This window comes from Sus scrofa, chromosome 3 (genome assembly GCF_054392235.1).
Source record: "Sus scrofa isolate SSC_HxYL_T2T_F1_AM1 chromosome 3, Sscrofa_HxYL_maternal_Yorkshire_Landrace_v2.0, whole genome shotgun sequence".
Classification (NCBI taxonomy): Eukaryota; Metazoa; Chordata; class Mammalia; order Artiodactyla; family Suidae; genus Sus; species Sus scrofa.
The window spans coordinates 97,860,882-97,879,582 of record NC_139385.1 but is presented as its reverse complement, the minus strand read 5'-3'; the positions used below and the strand labels follow the sequence as shown (position 1 = coordinate 97,879,582).

The 18,701-nt window shown below is 35.8% G+C and overlaps 1 protein-coding gene across 1 annotated transcript in view; it reads right to left on the bottom strand.

Annotated features, from left to right (window-relative positions):
• Nucleotides 1–18,701, bottom strand: part of PPP4R3B (protein phosphatase 4 regulatory subunit 3B) — a gene marked incomplete at its 5' end in the record, with an annotated part of 58,745 nt that overhangs the window by 7,289 nt on the left and 32,755 nt on the right. Inside the window, 7 exon segments of the mRNA NM_001244675.1 lie at nt 1,053–1,237; nt 1,618–1,757; nt 4,895–5,064; nt 6,274–6,432; nt 9,640–9,681; nt 12,409–12,511; nt 13,784–13,915. Coding sequence (NP_001231604.1) covers nt 1,053–1,237; nt 1,618–1,757; nt 4,895–5,064; nt 6,274–6,432; nt 9,640–9,681; nt 12,409–12,511; nt 13,784–13,915 — 931 coding nt within the window.

The following is an 18,701-nucleotide window of genomic DNA, read 5'->3' as shown; positions in this document are numbered from 1 at the left end:
GTGGCACTGTTTTTATATCTTTTGCAAATCTCTTTAATGTCTGGCTTAAAAGAATATGATTCTCATAGATTTTCATATCTGCTTCTGCATTCAATCTATTATAATATGGCTGCTACTATTTTTGTCTATGATTCTTAACTGCATGCGATACTTCAAGTATGGCCTCACTGCCTTTATTAACAGTAGTCAGACTAGGGCAGTGCCTGTAATGAGTAAAGGCAGAAGAATCTGGCGACTAAAAGGTAACTATTCCTTAGGACAACTGCTCCCCCCATGCTCAAGTAAAAAGGACTTAAGACAGTAATGAATGGAAAATGAATGACGTTGGGAAGAACAGTTTCATAGAAAATGTACTACAAAATTAAAGAAACAATAAGTAATGAGAAATGCCTTTAGAAAAATCTCACACTAAAAATCACAAACTTATATAAAGTCTGGGAAATGCCTCTATATATCAAAATATATGCAGGAGAGTACTCCAGTAACACTAATTTCTCTTGCCACAGAATTAAAGTAATTAATTCTCTTGAAGAAAAAAAAAAAAGTTTGTGAAAAACACTGTAAGACCCCAGTTTTACAAACAAGTTACATATATTTGACATGCAGGAAATTTTACTTTTACTTTTCTCAGGATTATTTTATCTTTATGAAACAATTTAAAAATTTCAAACAGCAAAGTACTTCTTTGAAGCTTAGTTTTCCTTAGCTATAAATTACAGAGTGCTCTGGAGTTTCTATGAATCAATATGATCTCTATTAGTATTGAAGATTTTGGTACAGAAATAAAGCAAAGACTGTTCACAGAAGGCAAAGTATAAAAAGACAATGCAATTTGGAATAGCGAATGAAGAAAATCACAAAATGTCAAGTCTTAAGAAAAACATTTTGAACATAAAATGTTTTGAAAAAACTATATAATTTAAAAGGTTTAATTTAGCAAAAAATTCATGTCTTTCATGCTTTATAAACTATAATCACAACTTCATAAGCAAATGCATAATTTCTGCACTAAATAAGAGAATGTACTAATCAAAAATTCAAAATTTTAATACCTTTTTTCGTCTCCATGAATTTTTCGTAACTATCTGGAAAATCATCTTCAGGTTTAGATTTTTCCACTGATGCCACAACTGGTTTTCCTTCCTCCTCTTCATCTTCATTAAACCACATTTCTTCATCCTCTTCCAAGGTCTTTGCATCTCTGCGAAATCTGTTACTACGCAATATAGATGGTACACTGTAAGAAATATATTACAAATATTGAGTATGATTTAAAATTCCTGACCAGATTAAATTTGAGAAAAAATATGTATAACCAAGAGGGGCTGAAGTAATTTTAACTGAGTATAACATATCATAATCAGCTCACTTGTGATATAAGATGTAACCAGAGAATAGTCCAAGGATGTTTGTACATTAATTCAAAAATTTATCTTGAGTAATGATATGGAGCAGTAATTTTTCACATAAAAATTCAGGGCAGGGAGAATATCCTACCCTCCTACACAACCCTGTTCTAACTAATGATGCAAAGAAATGTCCTGGGTAAATTTCATAGGTAAGATCAAATTACACATGATTTTGGACACAATTTTACAGGCTATAAATAAACATTACCTGTTCAGTTTCTGATTTTGTCTGTCTTTTTCTTGCTCATATTTAGTCTTCAATCCTTTGAATGTCTGAACATATTCAATCGATTCAAGTGCTTTATAAAAGTTTTCAACTATATGTGCAGTAAGAGACTTGATATCTTCCTGTATAAGCACAAAATTTATATTTCACATGTAATACAATGCTTCTTAGAAGAAAAACTTAAAAAAAACTTTTATAGTTTCAAACCTTTTGCAAAAAAGGTTTTTCAGAATCACCTTCCAAAAATAAATACCCTAGTTTCTGTATACAATGAGCCAGGACCACACAGTAAACTTGGAAAAAAGGAGAAGCAATTGACTGAAGCCCTTTTGGGACTATAAAGAATATTTGAAAAGTAAATGGATTTAGTTTATGTCACCTATTTTTTGCATTTACATAATAGCACTTTACAATTTAAATAGCACTCTAAGGAATTCCCGTCGTGGTTTAGCAGAAACAAATCTGACTAGTATCCATGAGGACACAGGTTTGATCCCCGGCCTCCCTAAGTGGGTCAAGGATCTAGTGTTGCTGTGAGCTGTGGTGTAAGGTCGCAGATGCAGCTCGGATCTGGCATTGCTGTGACTACAGTGGAGGCCAGCGGCTACAGCTCCAATTCGACCTGTAGCTGGGGAACCTCCATATGCCATGGATGTAGCCCTAAAAAGGCCAAAAAAATAATTAATTGAAAAAAAGCACTTTAGGAGTTCCCATAGTGGCTCAGCAGTTAGTGAACCTGACTTGCATCCATGAGGACGTGGGTTTGATCTCTGGACTTGCTCAGTGGGTTAAGGATCTAGCACTGTCATGAGATATGGTGTAAGTCGCAGATGCAGCTTGGATCCTGGATTGCTGTGGCTCTGGAGTATGCCTGAGGCTACAGTTCCAACTGGACTCCTAGCCTGGGAACCTCCATATGCTACGGGTGCAGCCCTAAAAGACAAAAAAAAAAAAAAACCCAAAAAACAAAAACCCACTTTAAAACATTTTTACTTGATCCTCATAACAACTCTATGAGATAGGTTTTATTCTCCCCATTTTACAGAATGAGAAAATTGAGGCTATAAGAAAGAATGGATGGCTTGATGAAGACTGCATGGCTACTTAGGAAGGACATGTTGAAATCATATTCTCAGTGAACACTGAAAGGTATTACTAAATGACTTCGTTCCACTATCAAAACGGGATATGCCTTACCTAAAAAACAGATTCCTCCAACTGCAGCACACTGTAGACACATATGTATGAGATAAAATAATTTGAACTTCTCTCGTATGTTTTTACAGTTCTCTAGTGGTATCATTTTTGTGAACTAAACCAAAAGTAATAACTTCTAAATTATTCTAAATGAACCATTTTAAGTGATCACTGCAGATGCATGGGTACAAAGCTAGCTCATTATTAAAAATAATTAAGCTCTGATTTTTAGGATTTAATATTAGTAAGAAATATACACATCACTTCTTTAAGAGAAAGACCATATCTGGCTGCAGTGACGACTTACACGTCTTTAAACTAGTTCCTCAGCACACCTCAATCAAAAAATACGCAAAGGAGAAAAATTAGAAACCTAGGTAAAATGGTTGTGTGTTGTAAACTGAAACACAAACAGATAAACTGAGTTTTTGGATTCAATGTACATTTATCAATCACTCAAAGTTATTTTCAGAAAAACAAATTCAATCAAAGATTAGGGATGGGGCTGTGAACCCTAAAATTCATTTTATCAGCATCTCACCAAGATTTTTAAAGGGAAAAAAAATATATAAGTTCATCTTTAACTTATAGAATAATACACTGTGAACCTGGGTTCAAACACTTGGTGAACTTGTTAACTATGTTGCTTTTTTTTTCTAAGGCTAAGGCTAGTACTTCTATCCTCGTCATCCTTTTTGCAAACCATACTCTTAGCAAATGACTACTTTAAAAAAAACCAAAAAAACAAAAAACAATCCAGTCAGCCAAATAACCTTTGCAAGAGAATAGCGTCATTCATCAGTACAAATCTGATTTCTAAGAAAGAAAACTAGACAATGAATTTCTAGTTTTGACCTTTTTTTTCAAGTTCTTTTTAAACCATGTGGCCATGTCCCCCAGTGGAATCATTTCAGCATGTGGGAGAGGGTAAATTTACTGTACTGGTTCTTCAGTTATTTGTCTTATCCCTGTTATTCATATAGAGCTCTCTCCAGATCTTTTTATGATAAATCTTCTGTTGTCTGAGACTGAGCTGTACCTTAGCATTCAGGCCTGACTGTGCTCCCAACCAAATGAATGCCCTTGAATAGGTCAGCCAAAACCACTCTGGGTGTCTCAAACCCTTCATGAATGAAATAAGGCAGCCGGAATAGTCTACCTAACTTCCTGGTCTCTTTAACTTCAAATTCCATGATAACATCCTACCCTCTTATGCATCTTGTATCAATGTCTACCAAGGGAATTATTTTTCAACCTTTCTACTCAATTGTTTTTTTTTTTTTTTTTTTTTGTCTTTTCAGGGCCACACATGTTGCATATGGAGGTTCCCAGGCCAGGAGTCGAAGTATCTATCTATCTATCTATCGATCTATCTATCCTCATAGATACTAGTCAATCTATCTATCCTCATAGATACTAGTTGGGTTCATTTCTGCTGAGCCACAAGGTGAACTCCTCTATTCATTTTTTTTTTTTGTCTTTTTTAAGGGCCACACACATGGCATATGGAGGTTCCCAGGCTAGGAATCCAATTGGAGCTGTGGCTGTGGTGTAGGCCAGCAACCTCATGGTTCCTAACGGATTACCCTTATGACAGGACACAGTGATCACATGAATGGCATGCTTGACTGCCATGGTCACATATGCTAAATACCCTAAAACTTTTGGCCAAAACAAATGAAACTGAAAAGAATATAGAGTAAAATAAATATGGTTTAAAATATTATGCTGAATTTCACAATTAACATATTTCCTTCATGGCTCAGCAGTAACAAATCCAATTAGTATCCACAGGACATGGGTTCAATCCCTGGCCTCACTCAGCGGGTTAAGAATCCGGCATTGCTGTGAGCTGTGGTGTGTGCTGCAGACGTGGCTTGGATTTGGTGTTGCTGTAGCTGTGGTGTAGGCTAGCAGTAATAGCTCTGATTTGACACCTAACCTGGCAACTTCCATATGCCGTGAGTGCGGCCCTAAAAAGTCAAAAAATAAAAATAAAATATTAATATCACTAAACATATAATTATTTTAATTTACTAAGAATCTTTTAATATAAACTTACCACTCTTATAAATTCAAATAACTCAATAACAGCTGAATTCAAGAGATTGTACCGAGTTCCATTATCCAGAAGAGCATTTATAACTGGCTCAAAAAGATTTCCCTTGGTGATGTAACGATTATAAAATTCATCTTTAAGGCCAATTATCCGCCTCATAAAACGAAGAGCACCTAATTAAAAATACCATAAGGAATTAGTTGATAATCCCACCAATATTAATTATTACACAGGTATTTTTACAAAAAGCAATGTTTATGTTCTTCTAAAGTAAAAGCCAAACTGTACTAGGCTTTGAGATAAACGGAATTACAGAAAGACCACTCAAAACTTGTACACTTATGTAGAGAGCTAACAAAACTCCCAATAATTGGTAGGCTGACAGTTCCAAGGAAGAGATTAAAAAATACCCCAAAACCATACAATGCAAATGCTGGTACTCCTTAGAGTAGTGCTGGTGGATGCACAGACAATGCAGTGAATGCAGCTCAAAATCAGAATGGGGTTTGTCATTAAGGGGGGGGGACAACTATATTAGAATATAAAATAAAAATTAACTTAAAAAATGTTGCTCAGCTATGTTTAAGAAAAATATTAAAAATGTTACTTCACATTGTATCCAACAACTTCAAGTACTATTCAGGGGCTGAGATTTGTGTGTTCTGATCCTGTTTCTATCTACACATATGTAAATCTGTATAGGTATGGAAAAATGAAAAGAAATATACAGGCAGTTAAGAACAGCTACCGTAAGGCCTTAAAAATATAGGAAGTAGTAGGGAGACTAATTTTTTTTCTATACATTAAATGTTTAAATTTGTAATTATGATTTTTATGCTCAGAAAAAACCCCACAAAGCTTTTTTTTTTTTTTTAATTTGGAAAGAGAAGGTTTATCTCTAATCAGCAGGTGAAATTATGAAGAATAAGTTTATAGTCTGCAAAAAATCAACACGTGAGCAAATATCAGCATTTAAGTTTGATTTTCAGTGGTCCAAGTGGTCCCCATAAGTTCAAATAAATAACCTGAGTTACCACATATACATTTCAAGACCCATATCTCAAAAATATAAATGGCAATTTGATGAAGCAGTTATAAAAGACAGCAGGAGTGGTTCTATTAGAGATGTCATTGCACATGGTATTATATCAAAACAGTTAAGCTAACTGAATCTAAATGTTAACAATATGTGAGTGGTAAAACACTATGACCACTTGTCCTTTAAATAAAACAAAATATTAGTACTTCTCACAATCACCTCTTTAACAGTATATGCACTGCTATAAAAAAATACTTACATGGGTAACTTAGGTTTCTCTTTCTATTAAAAATGTTGTTCCACAAAACATTTTACAAGAGTGTACATTTAAATTGTTACTTACACAAGGCCAAGAAGGTGTGCTTTGAATTCATCAAGACCAAGACTCTTCTTAGCAAGTCTTTGTTCATAATATAGTTTTTTATGTGATATGTGTGATGTTCCACACAAAATGTGAGTAGCTCTAAAATTAAGGCAAGCAGCTGTGCTGTTTGATAATTATCTACAAAGAAAGTCATCATATGAAAATAAACATCGCAATACATCTAAACAATGAGAATGAAGCATATATCCTATCTTTCAGAGCAAAAGTAAAATTGTATTTCCTCTCTATTTTTATATCAAGAAGCTACAAATTTTAATTTTTTCATTAGGTAGACTCTCTAGAAGTATTAGCAGTTTTACCCACCAAATAGACATTGTCTTTCCTTTTTTTTTTTTTTTTTGTCTTTTTGAAGGCCGCACCAGCGGCATATAGAGGTTCCCAGGCTAGGGGTCAAATTGCAGCTGCAGGTGCCAGCCCATGCCACAGTCACAGCCACATGGGATCTGAGTCGCATCTGCAACCTATACCACAGCTCACAACAACACTGGATCCTTAACGCACTGAGCAAGGCCAGGGATCAAACCTGTGTCCTTATGGATACTAGTCGGGTTCATTAACCACACAGCCATGATGGGAACTCCATAAATAGATATGTTCTAAGGCTCCTATATAAAATATTTAATAATGTTAAGAGGAAAAAAGACTCAATAAAAATCTATAAACATGGTAATAAAACCCTCACTGCATTGAGATATTCTTGGTAATGTTTTCTGAACATGTGCTGTCATTATTATTAATGGATCTATAAAAGAATCCACTCCATAGGAAAGAGGAAATACCTTAAACTTTTTGCTTAAAGTGGGGTACGACAAATTTCCCAAGAAAAATTAAAATGCCTTCTTTAAAAATATCTTTGGAGTTCCCATTGTGGCTCAGTGGTTAACGAATCCGACTAGGAACCATGAGGTTGCAGGTTTGATCCCTGGCCTCGCTCAGTGGGTTAAGGATCTGGTGTTGCCGTGAGCTGTGGTATAGGTTGCAGACATTGCTCGGATCTGGTGTAGGCCGGCGGCAACAGCTCCGATTAGACCCCTAGTCTGGGAACCTCCACATGCCGCGGGTGCGGTCCTAGAAAAGATAGAAAGACAATAAATAAATAAATAAAAATAAAAATATCTTTAAAGCAAGGATGTTTTTGGCTGTTTGAAAATCAACTGAAAATTATATCAAGATTTTTAAACAATAATCTTCCTTACATCAAATCATCATCTCCATGAAACGCTTACTGAAATACATCAGCTTTGTTCTTCCTCAAGAGGCTTTGGTTTATACATTCATGGAATGATTTAAAAGTGCTTCTTGAACATCAAAATTTAATATATGTCGAGAGTTCCCGTCGTGGCTCAGTGGTTAGCAAATCTGCCTAGGAACCAAGAGGTTGTGGGTTCGATCCCTGCCTCGCTCAGTGGGTTAAGGATCTGGCGTTGCTGTGAGCTGTGGTGTAGGTTGCATATGCAGCTCAGATCCGACGTTGCTGTGGCTGTGGAACAGGCACGCAGCTACAGCTCCGATTGGACCCCTAGCCTGGGAATCTCCATATGCTGTGGGTGCGGCCCTAAAAAGGACAAAAAGACAAAAAAAAAAAAAAAATTTAGTGTATGTCAAGAGCTTATGTGGGTAATTACACACATCTATTATAAATATCTTGAGCAAGAAAATATCAAGCTGTGAAGAAATTATGGAATCATAGCCTAACAGAATAGAAAAAAATAATGGACATCATCTAGTCCAGCTATTTCATTTTTCAAGAAAACCAGACACAAAAATTTTGTGGAATATCATGTAAGTTATAAATCAGCATTCTTTTTATTTTTATTTTTTCAGGGCTGTACTTGTGGCGTATAGAAGTTCCCAGGCTAAGGGTTGAATCAAAGCTGCAGCTGCTGGCCTACGCCACAGCAACATGGGATCTGAGCAATGTCTGTGACCTCTACTATAGCTCATGGCAATGCTGGATCCTTCACCCACTGAGGGAGGACAGGGATAGAACCTGTATCCTCTTGGATACTAGTTGGGTTCTTAGACTGCTGAGCTACAACGGGAACTCCAAGTCAGAATTCTTTTAAATAACATAATGACCATCAGGTATACAAAATATAAAAATTCTGATATTTTAAAGATCTTTTCTGCTTTAAAGGTAAGTAAAGAGTTTTACTTGCTTCAGATCAATTTGTATAACAGGCATCACCACAGCCAATAAACTAATTCCTCACCATTAAAAACAAATTCTCTTAATTCTTAATTCTCGAATTTTATTTACGAAAGGCTTTGTAATAGTGATCTGTAGTGTTAATTAAAAGTCTTGTTTTCACTTTCCTATATTAGGACATGAAATTACTCATTATATCTTTATTAACCCAATCTCTGAACTGTTTGCTTATTTGAACCTGGCTTTCCTAGCTAGATTTTTGATGAGCGTGGTAGGAAAGACAGGATGCTATGTACACACAACATATTTTTCATACTAATATACCTAATATGCATGTTCCATGTAGAAGCAAGTGTTTACACTCAGATTCATGAACAATACCTAAGCATAAGACTACTATGAAGGCTAATTCCTAACCAATTTGCCATAGCTTACTAGATTTAAAAATAAGAATGGGGAGTTCCCTTCGTGGCGCAGTGGTTAACGAATCCAACTAGGAACCATGAGGTTACGGGTTCAATCCCTGGCCTTGCTCAGTGGGTTAAGGATCTGGCGTTGCCGTGAGCTGTGGTGTAGGTCGCAGATGTGGCTCGGATCCTGTGCTGCTGTGGCTCTGGCGTAGGCCAGTGGCTACAGCTCCGATTTGACCCCTAGCCTGCGAACCTCCACATGCCGCAGGAGTGGCCCTAGAAAAGGCAAAAAGACAAAAAAAAAAAAAAAGAATGGGAGTTTCTGCTGTGGTGCAATGTATTAAGGATCCAGCATTGTCTCTGCAGTGGCTAGGGTTTGCTCCCCAACCCAATGCAAGTGTGTTAAGGATTTGGCATTGCCCCATGGGTCACAGCTGTAGCTTGGGTTTGGTCTCTGGCCTAGGAATGTCCATATGCCACAGGTGCAGCAAAAAAATATCAAAAAATAAGAATGAACTAATCGCCACATTTCAAACATCTTCTAAAAGTCAAAAAACAGGCTCTGAATTTACAGAAATATAAACCAAAAAATTTCAACTGGGTTTTCCATCTTTTATATTGGAGAAAGTAGAATTTTTCTTTTTTAAAAAAATCTATTTCTGGATGAAAATATGCCTTTCCTAGCCTTGTATAAGTGCATTATATTCTGAATAGGAAGAAAGTTATAATTCCCATTAGTTTCATGAAGTAAGAATTTGTACTTACCAGGACAAACCGTGCTGTTTTTGTTAGATCCAACTACATTATCTAATAAAAAAAATTAAAATCAGCGACTTCAGTAATAACAGCTTACATTTCCCTAGCACTTTACAACATACAAAGCACATCTTTGATCAAAACCTCACCTTACCTGAATAACCATTAAGAATTAGTAGCTCCAGTCAAATATTATACCTCTATCTGCATTGTTTTATTAGAGAATTGAGTACAGATGAAGAATTATTAAAAGCAATAATATCATAATTAATAGTATCGGAGTTCCCATTGTGGTGCAATAGAAATGAATCTGATTAGTAACCACGAGGTTGCAGATTCAATCCCTGGCCTCACTCAGTGGGTTAAGTATCTGGCGTTGCCGTGAGCTGTGGTGTAGGTCACAGACGTGGCTCAGATCCTGTGTTGCTGTGGCTGTGGTGTAGGCCAGCAGCTGTAGCTTGAATTTGACCCCTAGCCTGGGAACCCCCATATGCTGTGAATGTGGCCCTAAAAAGAAAAAACAAAACAAAACCAAAAAAACCAAACAGTATCATATTAAAAAATGAGATTACAACCAGAGATAAGACCAATATAGCTTCCTTTGCCTTCTCTTAGTCATCCTCCAACAGTTAAGATATATCTTTGCATATAGGAATTTCTTAAACTCCAGAATAACACAGATTTTTAACAATTAGTTATGCTTTGAATTTTTTAAAAAGTGAATAGAGCATTCTAAGTAAGTTTTGACTCCTAGGCCCTATTTTAGAGCACATTTATGTAGGGAAACATAAGAATGTGTATCAAAACATTGCTTGTAACAGCAAAACTGAGAAACATTAAAAGCAGGATGGCTTCTAATTACAGCATACTCATATAAGAGAATACCATGCAAGAGTTAAAAATAAGTAACAGCTCTAGGAATCAATACGGATAGATCTAAAAAAAAAGCACTGGGTAAAAAGAAAAAAATGCAGAATAATGTGTACAATGTAAGCCAATTCATATCAACTTTGAAACCATGAAAAATATTACATTATACGTGTCATACATAAGCATGATAAACTCAAAATTCAGCATTTCTTGAAGGATGGGGATGGAGTGGAATGAGAATGCATAAGAAACTTCAATAGTATCTGTAATTTATTTTCTTTTAAAAAACTGAAATAAATGACAATTTTTATAAAGCCAACAGGAAGTACATATCTGTGGTGTTATTATCTAAATATTTCTGTATGCTGGAAATATTTTAAAATGAAAGTTAAAAACACATTTGTTTTAATTTATGTAAATGAAACCATTCTGCAAGAAAATGTTCTGGGACATGCTTTTTGTTATCTATTCAACTTTGTATTTTTGAGAACTAATGAGCTGGCAGAACAAAATGCAATTATTTTAACTGCTAAATACTATTCTATTATACAAATATACCACATAATCTTCATTTCTTACAATGCAACAAATTCTTGTACTTCTCATGCATATGCACAAATGTTTCCTAGGATATAACCCCAGAAATGGAATTGATATTATTACATAGGATGTGCCCATTCTACAATTTTATTAGTTTAATAAACATTTTCTTAACTGACGTATCAGATTAACCAAATTTTCTGAGACTACGTCCCCACACATTTCTCATTTCACCAACTGAATTGTATGTTTATCAAAGAGTCAGTCTTTTGTTTAATACTAGTTATGTTTGGTAGTATGACTACGTAATTTAAATATTGTAGATGGATGAAATGTCATAGAAGTATAGTATCTAGGGCTAAGTTGAATATAGCAGAATTCAATTAAAAAAAAAAAAGATACCAGGAAATTCCCTTGCGGCACAGTGGGTTAAGGATCTAGCACTGCCGCAACTGTGGGTGCGGGTTGTAAATGTGGTATGGGTTTGATTCCCTGGCTGGGTAACTTCCACATGCCATTGAGTGCAGCCAAAAAAAAAGTAAATTAGATATGTAAAACTATAAATACTTAGGTATTTAAGGGAAAGTACTTAAAGCCAGAATAGAATTCTATACTCAAAATTGTTCCAAAAATACTCCACTTTAATAAACTGAAACCAGAAATTGCAGCTGATAAATCATGGGTACAGTTAATGCAAGAATGTAATACAGAAATACAATAAAAAAAAAAAAAATACAAAAAAAAGCCTTGCCTAAATACGTCAAAATTTAAAGTAAATGTTTAAGAAGAGGTTATTATTATTATTATTATTATTATTATTATTTTGGCTATGCTTGATGCATGTGGAAGTTTTCGGGCCAGGGATCAAACCTGTGCCAGAGCAGCAACATGAGTCACTTCACTGACGTCACATCCTTAACATGCTGTGCAAAAGGGAACTCCAAGAGTTTATTTTTGAAAAATTATTCTCTGCTGTAACCAATTTTTCTGATTAACCCATTGACTTCTATCCTTATGCTGTAAAATTAGAGAGCTTTTACTGTATTGCCAAATAAGTCTCCAAAATGATGGTTCCCTTGGATTTTCTAATGTAGACAATATACTCTAACACTAACAACGCTGGGAATAATATTTTTTTGCTAAGTGTTTACATCTCTCTTCTTCAAAGTGTAATACTTTTTGCCACATTTTCTGTATCATTCTGTAACTCAGATACTCCAAAATAAGGGAAATCATGATTTTACACTGCAGTTAAAAATTTTTAATAGTAACTTTCCTGTCATAAAAAGCACCAAGAGCCTGTTAGTTATAATACTTATCCTGCTCCTTTAAAGCAGAAATCATAAGCAGGTAAATAAGGGACCCTACCCTTTTCACATCTGTCTTCTGAAGTATTGGTCAAAAGTGGTGCTGTGAGGACATGCATACAATGGTTGTAGAAGAAATTTAGAAATTCACTTTTTTCAGTTTTCTGAAACATAGAGAAATTTAAGAAATACTTTACTACCTTTATAATTTAAAAAAAACTTTAAGAATTAGCAGTGCAGTCATATACAGTTGATACTTTAAGATACTGTGAAACAATCAAAACCCCTTGATTCACCTTAATGTTATTTTTCCAGAACTGAAAACTCAAATATATTTCATATTACATATTACTTAAAAATGAAAAGATCAGATAGTATTATTAATTTTTTTCAGGAAAAATTTAAAACAATTAATAAAAAATACACATGTGACTTGAAATGCAATGAAGAATCAGTCAATGTGAGGACAACTTAACCACTTAAAATTTGAATCCCCAGATTTCATAAAGATCAAAATTTGAAAAAACACCAAGCTGATTTATCAAGCCACTATAAACGGTATAGACTGTAGATTTACTTTTTAAAATGTAAAAATTTGTGGAGTTCCCATCATGGTGCAGTGGAAATGAATCCAACGAGGAACCATGAGGTTAAGGGTTCGATCCCTGGCCTCGCTCAGCAGGTTAAGGATCCGGCGTTGCCGTGAGCTGTGGTGTAGGCCGGCAGCTATAGCTCTGAACCTGGGAACCTCCATATGCCATGGGTATGGCCCTAAAAAGACAAATAAAATAAAATAAAATTGTTACCTGGAAATTTGGAAAATAATACTTTTTGATTTTTTGGCCACTGTTTTTTATATAGCTGGTCTTATAAATTTATAATGATTTAAAAATAATATATATTCTCTAAATTTTAAGGAATTTTATAAAGGAGAAATATCCCAGCATTTTGAGTTAACCATTATTAATATTTTGGAATACTTCCTTAAGTCCTTTTTTTAAAGACTTCTTTCACTATGCAGTTACAATCATTTGGTATATACTAATTTTCTCTTTTTTATTGTGATAAACACATAACCTAAAATTTACTATCATAAATATTTTTATGTTTACAGTTCAGTAGTGTTAATTATATTCACATCATTATAAGAAGTTAATATGCAGAGGCTAAAGGCCATAAATAGAAATACTAACACTTTACCAACATTTTAATAGATAACAATTTTATATTTTGCTGCAAAAATAACTGCTGGAAGAATATCATTGCTACTTGAATAACAGGTGTACAAATGCATAAGCATTTGTTTCTCAAAATTGTACATATTTTCAAAATTTTAGTATTTACATATAATTTATATATTTATACATAACATTATATATAAAATCATCTAAAATTGACTAGAGCAAGAGGTTTTTAATCATAGAGTAATTTCTTACATTAGTTGTAGCCAGCATATTCTCTGGATCTATTAGAGTACGAAGAAGTCCCATTAACTGAACAGCACCTCCTAGCTCAGGATCGGTATCACAGATCATTTGTTCAATTACTACATTAATGAGAAGGATATCCTGAAAGAAAATGTGTTTCCATGAGACCTGGTTTGGATATAAGACAAACATACCAGCTGAAAGAACAAAAGCAACATCACACGGGAACCAAAAAAAAAAAAAAAAAAAAAAGATGAACTTTTTTTGTTTTTACTTTGGCTGTGCCTGAGGCATGCAGAAGGCTAACTTTCCATCTAGAATCTACAAGTCTCATAGAGGTATTCTCATCTGTTATGGTTGTTTAATTGGTGTTTCTTTGGGGGGATAAGGGCTGAAACTTCCCATCTGCCATCTTGCTGACCTCTCTCTCAGTTTTGCTGCTATATTAAGCCAAACTCATTCCTAAGTGTTACATTAATTTCTTATGCTTTTCGGAGTACCCATGGCTCAATGGCTAACGAATTCAACTAGGAACCATGAGGTTGGGGTTTGACCCCTGGCCTTGCTCAGTGGGTTAAGGATCCAGCGTTGCTATGAGCTGTGGTGTAGGCTGGCAGCTACAGCTCTGATTAGACTCCTAGCCTGGGAACTTCCATATGCCGTGGGTGCGGCCCTAGAAAAGACCAAAAAACAAACAAACAAAAACTTGTGCTTTTCATTTTTCCCATAGGTCAGGCTTTCTTTCTACAGCTATCTCTAGCCGTTAGAACTATCTTTCTAAAACAGAGACCTAATCAAGGCATTCTTTTGCTTAGAATGTCTACAATATTAAAGAATCACTTCTTAGACTGGTTGTACAGGTAGTGACTATTCTAACCCTATAATGTCCAATACGTTATCTACTTGCCAAATGAGATTGTTTAAATTAAAATCAGTAATTCCTCAGTCACATCATCTACATTTTAAGTGCTCCATAGCCATAGGTAGCTAGTGGCTACCTTACTGTATGTCTAAAGAAACATTTCCATCATCACAGAAACTGAACAGCACTCTTCAACAGCACACTTTTATTGCAGCTTCTCTGCTGAAGGAAAGGAAAAGGAAAAAACGGGATAGAGAGACTTAGACAAAGAGAAAAAAAAAAAAAAAGAGGGAGGGAAAAGGGGGTAAAAAATGGAATACTGGAGTTCCCGTCGTGGCGCAGTGGTTAACGAATCCGACTAGGAACCATGAGGTTGCGGGTTCGGTCCCTGCCCTTGCTCAGTGGGTTAATGATCTGGCGTTGCCGTGAGCTGTGGTGTAGGTTGCAGACGCGGCTCAGATCCCGCGTTGCTGTGGCTCTGGCGTAGGCCGGTGGCTACAGCTCCGATTCAACCCCTAGCCTGGGAACCTCCATATGCCGCGGGAGCGGCCCAAGAAATAGCAACAACAACAACAACAACAACAAAAAAGACAAAAGACAAAAAAAAAAAAAAAAAAAATGGAATACCTCACAATCAATAATACCAATTACCACACTCAATGATACGAAAGTCTTAAAACAAGTTGGTTTCTAAATCCTTGTTTTAGATGGGTTTATCTTTTAATGTTCTAAAGTCTCATTTTAATGAAACCTGAGTAGTTATTAAAGTAAGTAACACAAAAGAGACACAAATCCACAAACTGTTCAATTCTGAATAAAGGCCAGTCCTTTTTTTGGGGGTGGTGGTGGGGGACTAAACATTCATTTAATTTTTTAAAAGAGTTGCAGTATTTATTTATGTGTCTGAAGCATACAAAAGTTCCCGGGCCAGGGACCAAACCTATGCCACAGCAGCAACCTGAGCCACAGGAGTGACAATGAAAGGCCAGTCTTTTGTAATCAAATATGCTCTGAAAATAAATAGCAAATCTGACTTCTGCTTTTGGCCAAAATGAATGACAGGAACTTGATTTACTCCTTTCTTTTCTTTTTGTTCATTCCATAGCATATGGAGTTCCTGGGACAGGGATCAGATCTGGGCTGCAGGAGTGATCTGCTCTGCAGCTGCGACAACACCAGATCATTTAATCCACTGTGCTTGGCTAGGGATTGAATCTGTGTCCTGGCACTGCAGGGGTGCTGAAGCTCCAGTTGCACCACAGCGGCAACTCGTAAATTTACTCTTTTAACTCAAAGAAAAACAACAAAAACCCAGACAAAATATATGAAATATATATGAAAATAAAACTATATGAAACAAAATATATGAAACACATCAGCCAATGAAGGAAACTGAGAAACAAATGAGATGAGTCCTATGACACATGTTAGGTATTATTATTATTAATAATGACTGCATTCTGCAAACTAAATAAAAATCAACTTTTAAAATTCTAGAATTAGGAATTCTCATTGTGGCTCAGTGGGTTACAAACCCAACATAGTGTCCATGAGGATGTGGTATCAACCCATGGCTTTGCTCAGTGGGTTAAGGATCCAGCATGGATGCAAGCTGTAGCTCAGATCTGGCGTTGCTGTGGCTGTGGTGTAGGACAGCAGCTTCAGCTCTGATTCGACCCTAGCCTGGGAACTTCCATATTCTGCAGGTGTGGCCGTAAAAAGAAAAAAAAAATACTGTAATTAACTACATGTTTAGAGATTATGTTGCACAGAGCAGCAAAGAATAATAGCGAGACAGTCTAATTTCAGGTACTCACCTCAGTAAACAGTTAAAACTAGTCTACTACAATGCGTGACTAAATTCACTCAATAGCAATAATGTGCTTTCAGAGACAATAAACAAGTAGTTCATAAGCAATGTAACATATTATTTAACATTCATCAATGAACTAAAAATATTACCAGCATTATAAGCTGTCTGTAAAAAAGAATATGCTTCATTGTCTTAGCTATGCTGGTGAAGAGAATGAATAGCTAAATTAAAAGATTTAATCTCTAATTGTAGTACAGCTAATAACTAACATTCTAAGTGACCTTATTAACTTTTCCATGCCCATTTCTCCAATGGAACAGATAACTTAAAGTCAGACCAGTCTCAAAACTCAAGTCAGCATTTCTAATGGGCTGCTAGTTCTTTACTAGTATTAAAAAAAATTCACTTTTCCTTAACCTGCTTCTCTAGTCATGGCATTAATTAGGCTAGAAAACTCATGCTCACGCCATTATAGCAAAATAATGCAGATGAAGACAAACTACAGGAAAATTCCTTCTTTGGATGTCAAACTATGACTTGATCTGAAAACAAATCATTATAGATTAACCCTAGTGAAATTATTCCAGTGCTGGTCACCAAAATCTATTCTAGATAAAATTCACACTCTCCTATATATACAGTCTTAAGCGGGACTCCCTTCCCATTAATGCCTGCTTACTCCCATGGTCTCTTTGTTTTACTTTTTACACCACATTGGTAACTCTGCAATTATAACCTTCCTTCGAACAAGTTTCTAAGTGCCACATCATATACAAGCAATACTCTGAGGTCTAAGTCAGGGGTCATCAAACTACAAAACTACCCCTCTGGTTGCTTACACTGTAAATAGTTTTTTTTTTTTTTTTTTTTTTTTTTTTTGTATTTTTGCCTTTTCTAGGGCCACTCCCGCGGCATATGGGGGTTCCCAGGGGTCGAATTGGACCTGTAGCCACTGGCCTACACCACAGCCACAGCAATGCGGGATCTGAGCCGTGTCTGCAACCTACACCACAGCTCACAGCAACGCCAGATCCTTAACCCACTGAGCGAGGCCAGGGATCAAACCTGCAACCTTATAGTACCTAGTCGGATTCGTTAACCACTGCGCCACGACGGGAACTCCAAGATAAATTTCTTAAAAATTTTAACTTCTTGATGTTGAGGTATACTTTCTATTCTATGGTATCAGACAGTCACTGTTAGCCAAGGGGCAATCATGAGGAAGTTACATGAAAAATCTGCACAGACACTTTCTGGTAAGCTCAAGAAAATATCAGAATCTGTGTACCGTAGATTCCATACATATAGTAAGTCAGAGGAGAAAGAAAATGGTAAGAGCAGGAAGAATATTCTGAGGTAGTAGGATAAAAATTACTGATGGATGTTGTGGAAACATCACCAGTTTTTAAAAAATATATAAATGTAAATAATAATTATAAAGAAAGCTCATGTACACAAAATTTGCTCTTGCAGCTACTTGAATGAAAGTTATGAGCATCATAAAGCCAATACTTCTTTCAAATCCATTCTGACATGTTAGAAGAAAGCAACAATAGTTCTTCAAATCCTATGGAAGAACTTAATGCTCCAACTACTTTATTCTGTGAAATGGTAAAGCAGCCTGGACAAAGAAAACTTAAGCTCATTTTTAAAAGCCGTGGGGGAATTTCCTGGTATGATGCACTGAAGAAAATGTTACTTTGTACCATTTCTGACACAAAGAAAAAACCTAAATCAAATCATGAGGAAACATCAGACAAATCCAAATTTCTGGATACTGGACCAGAAACTTTTTTTTTGTCTTTTTGCCATTTCTTGGGTGCTCCCGTGGCATATGGAGGTTCCCAGGCTAGGGGTCGAATTGGACCTGTAGCCACTGGCCTATACCAGAGCCACAGCAGTGCGGGATCCGAGCCATGTCTGCAAACTACACCACAGCTCACGGCAACGCCGGATCCGTAACCCACTGAGCAAGGCCAGGGATTGAACCTGCAACCTCATGGTTCCTAGTTGGATTCGTTAACCACTGAGCCACGACGGGAACTCCAGAAACTTTTAATTTTTGTCTTGAGTAATAAGGAGATTACTCAGACAAATGATAAAATCTGAATTAGGACTGTAGTTAGATAACAGTATTATAAAATGTTAATTTCATTTCCTGATTTTGATAATTATACTGTGGTAATGTAGAGTTTTTAGTAGATAGATACTGAAACAAAAGGCTAAAGGAGCACTGTGTCATCATTTCTGTA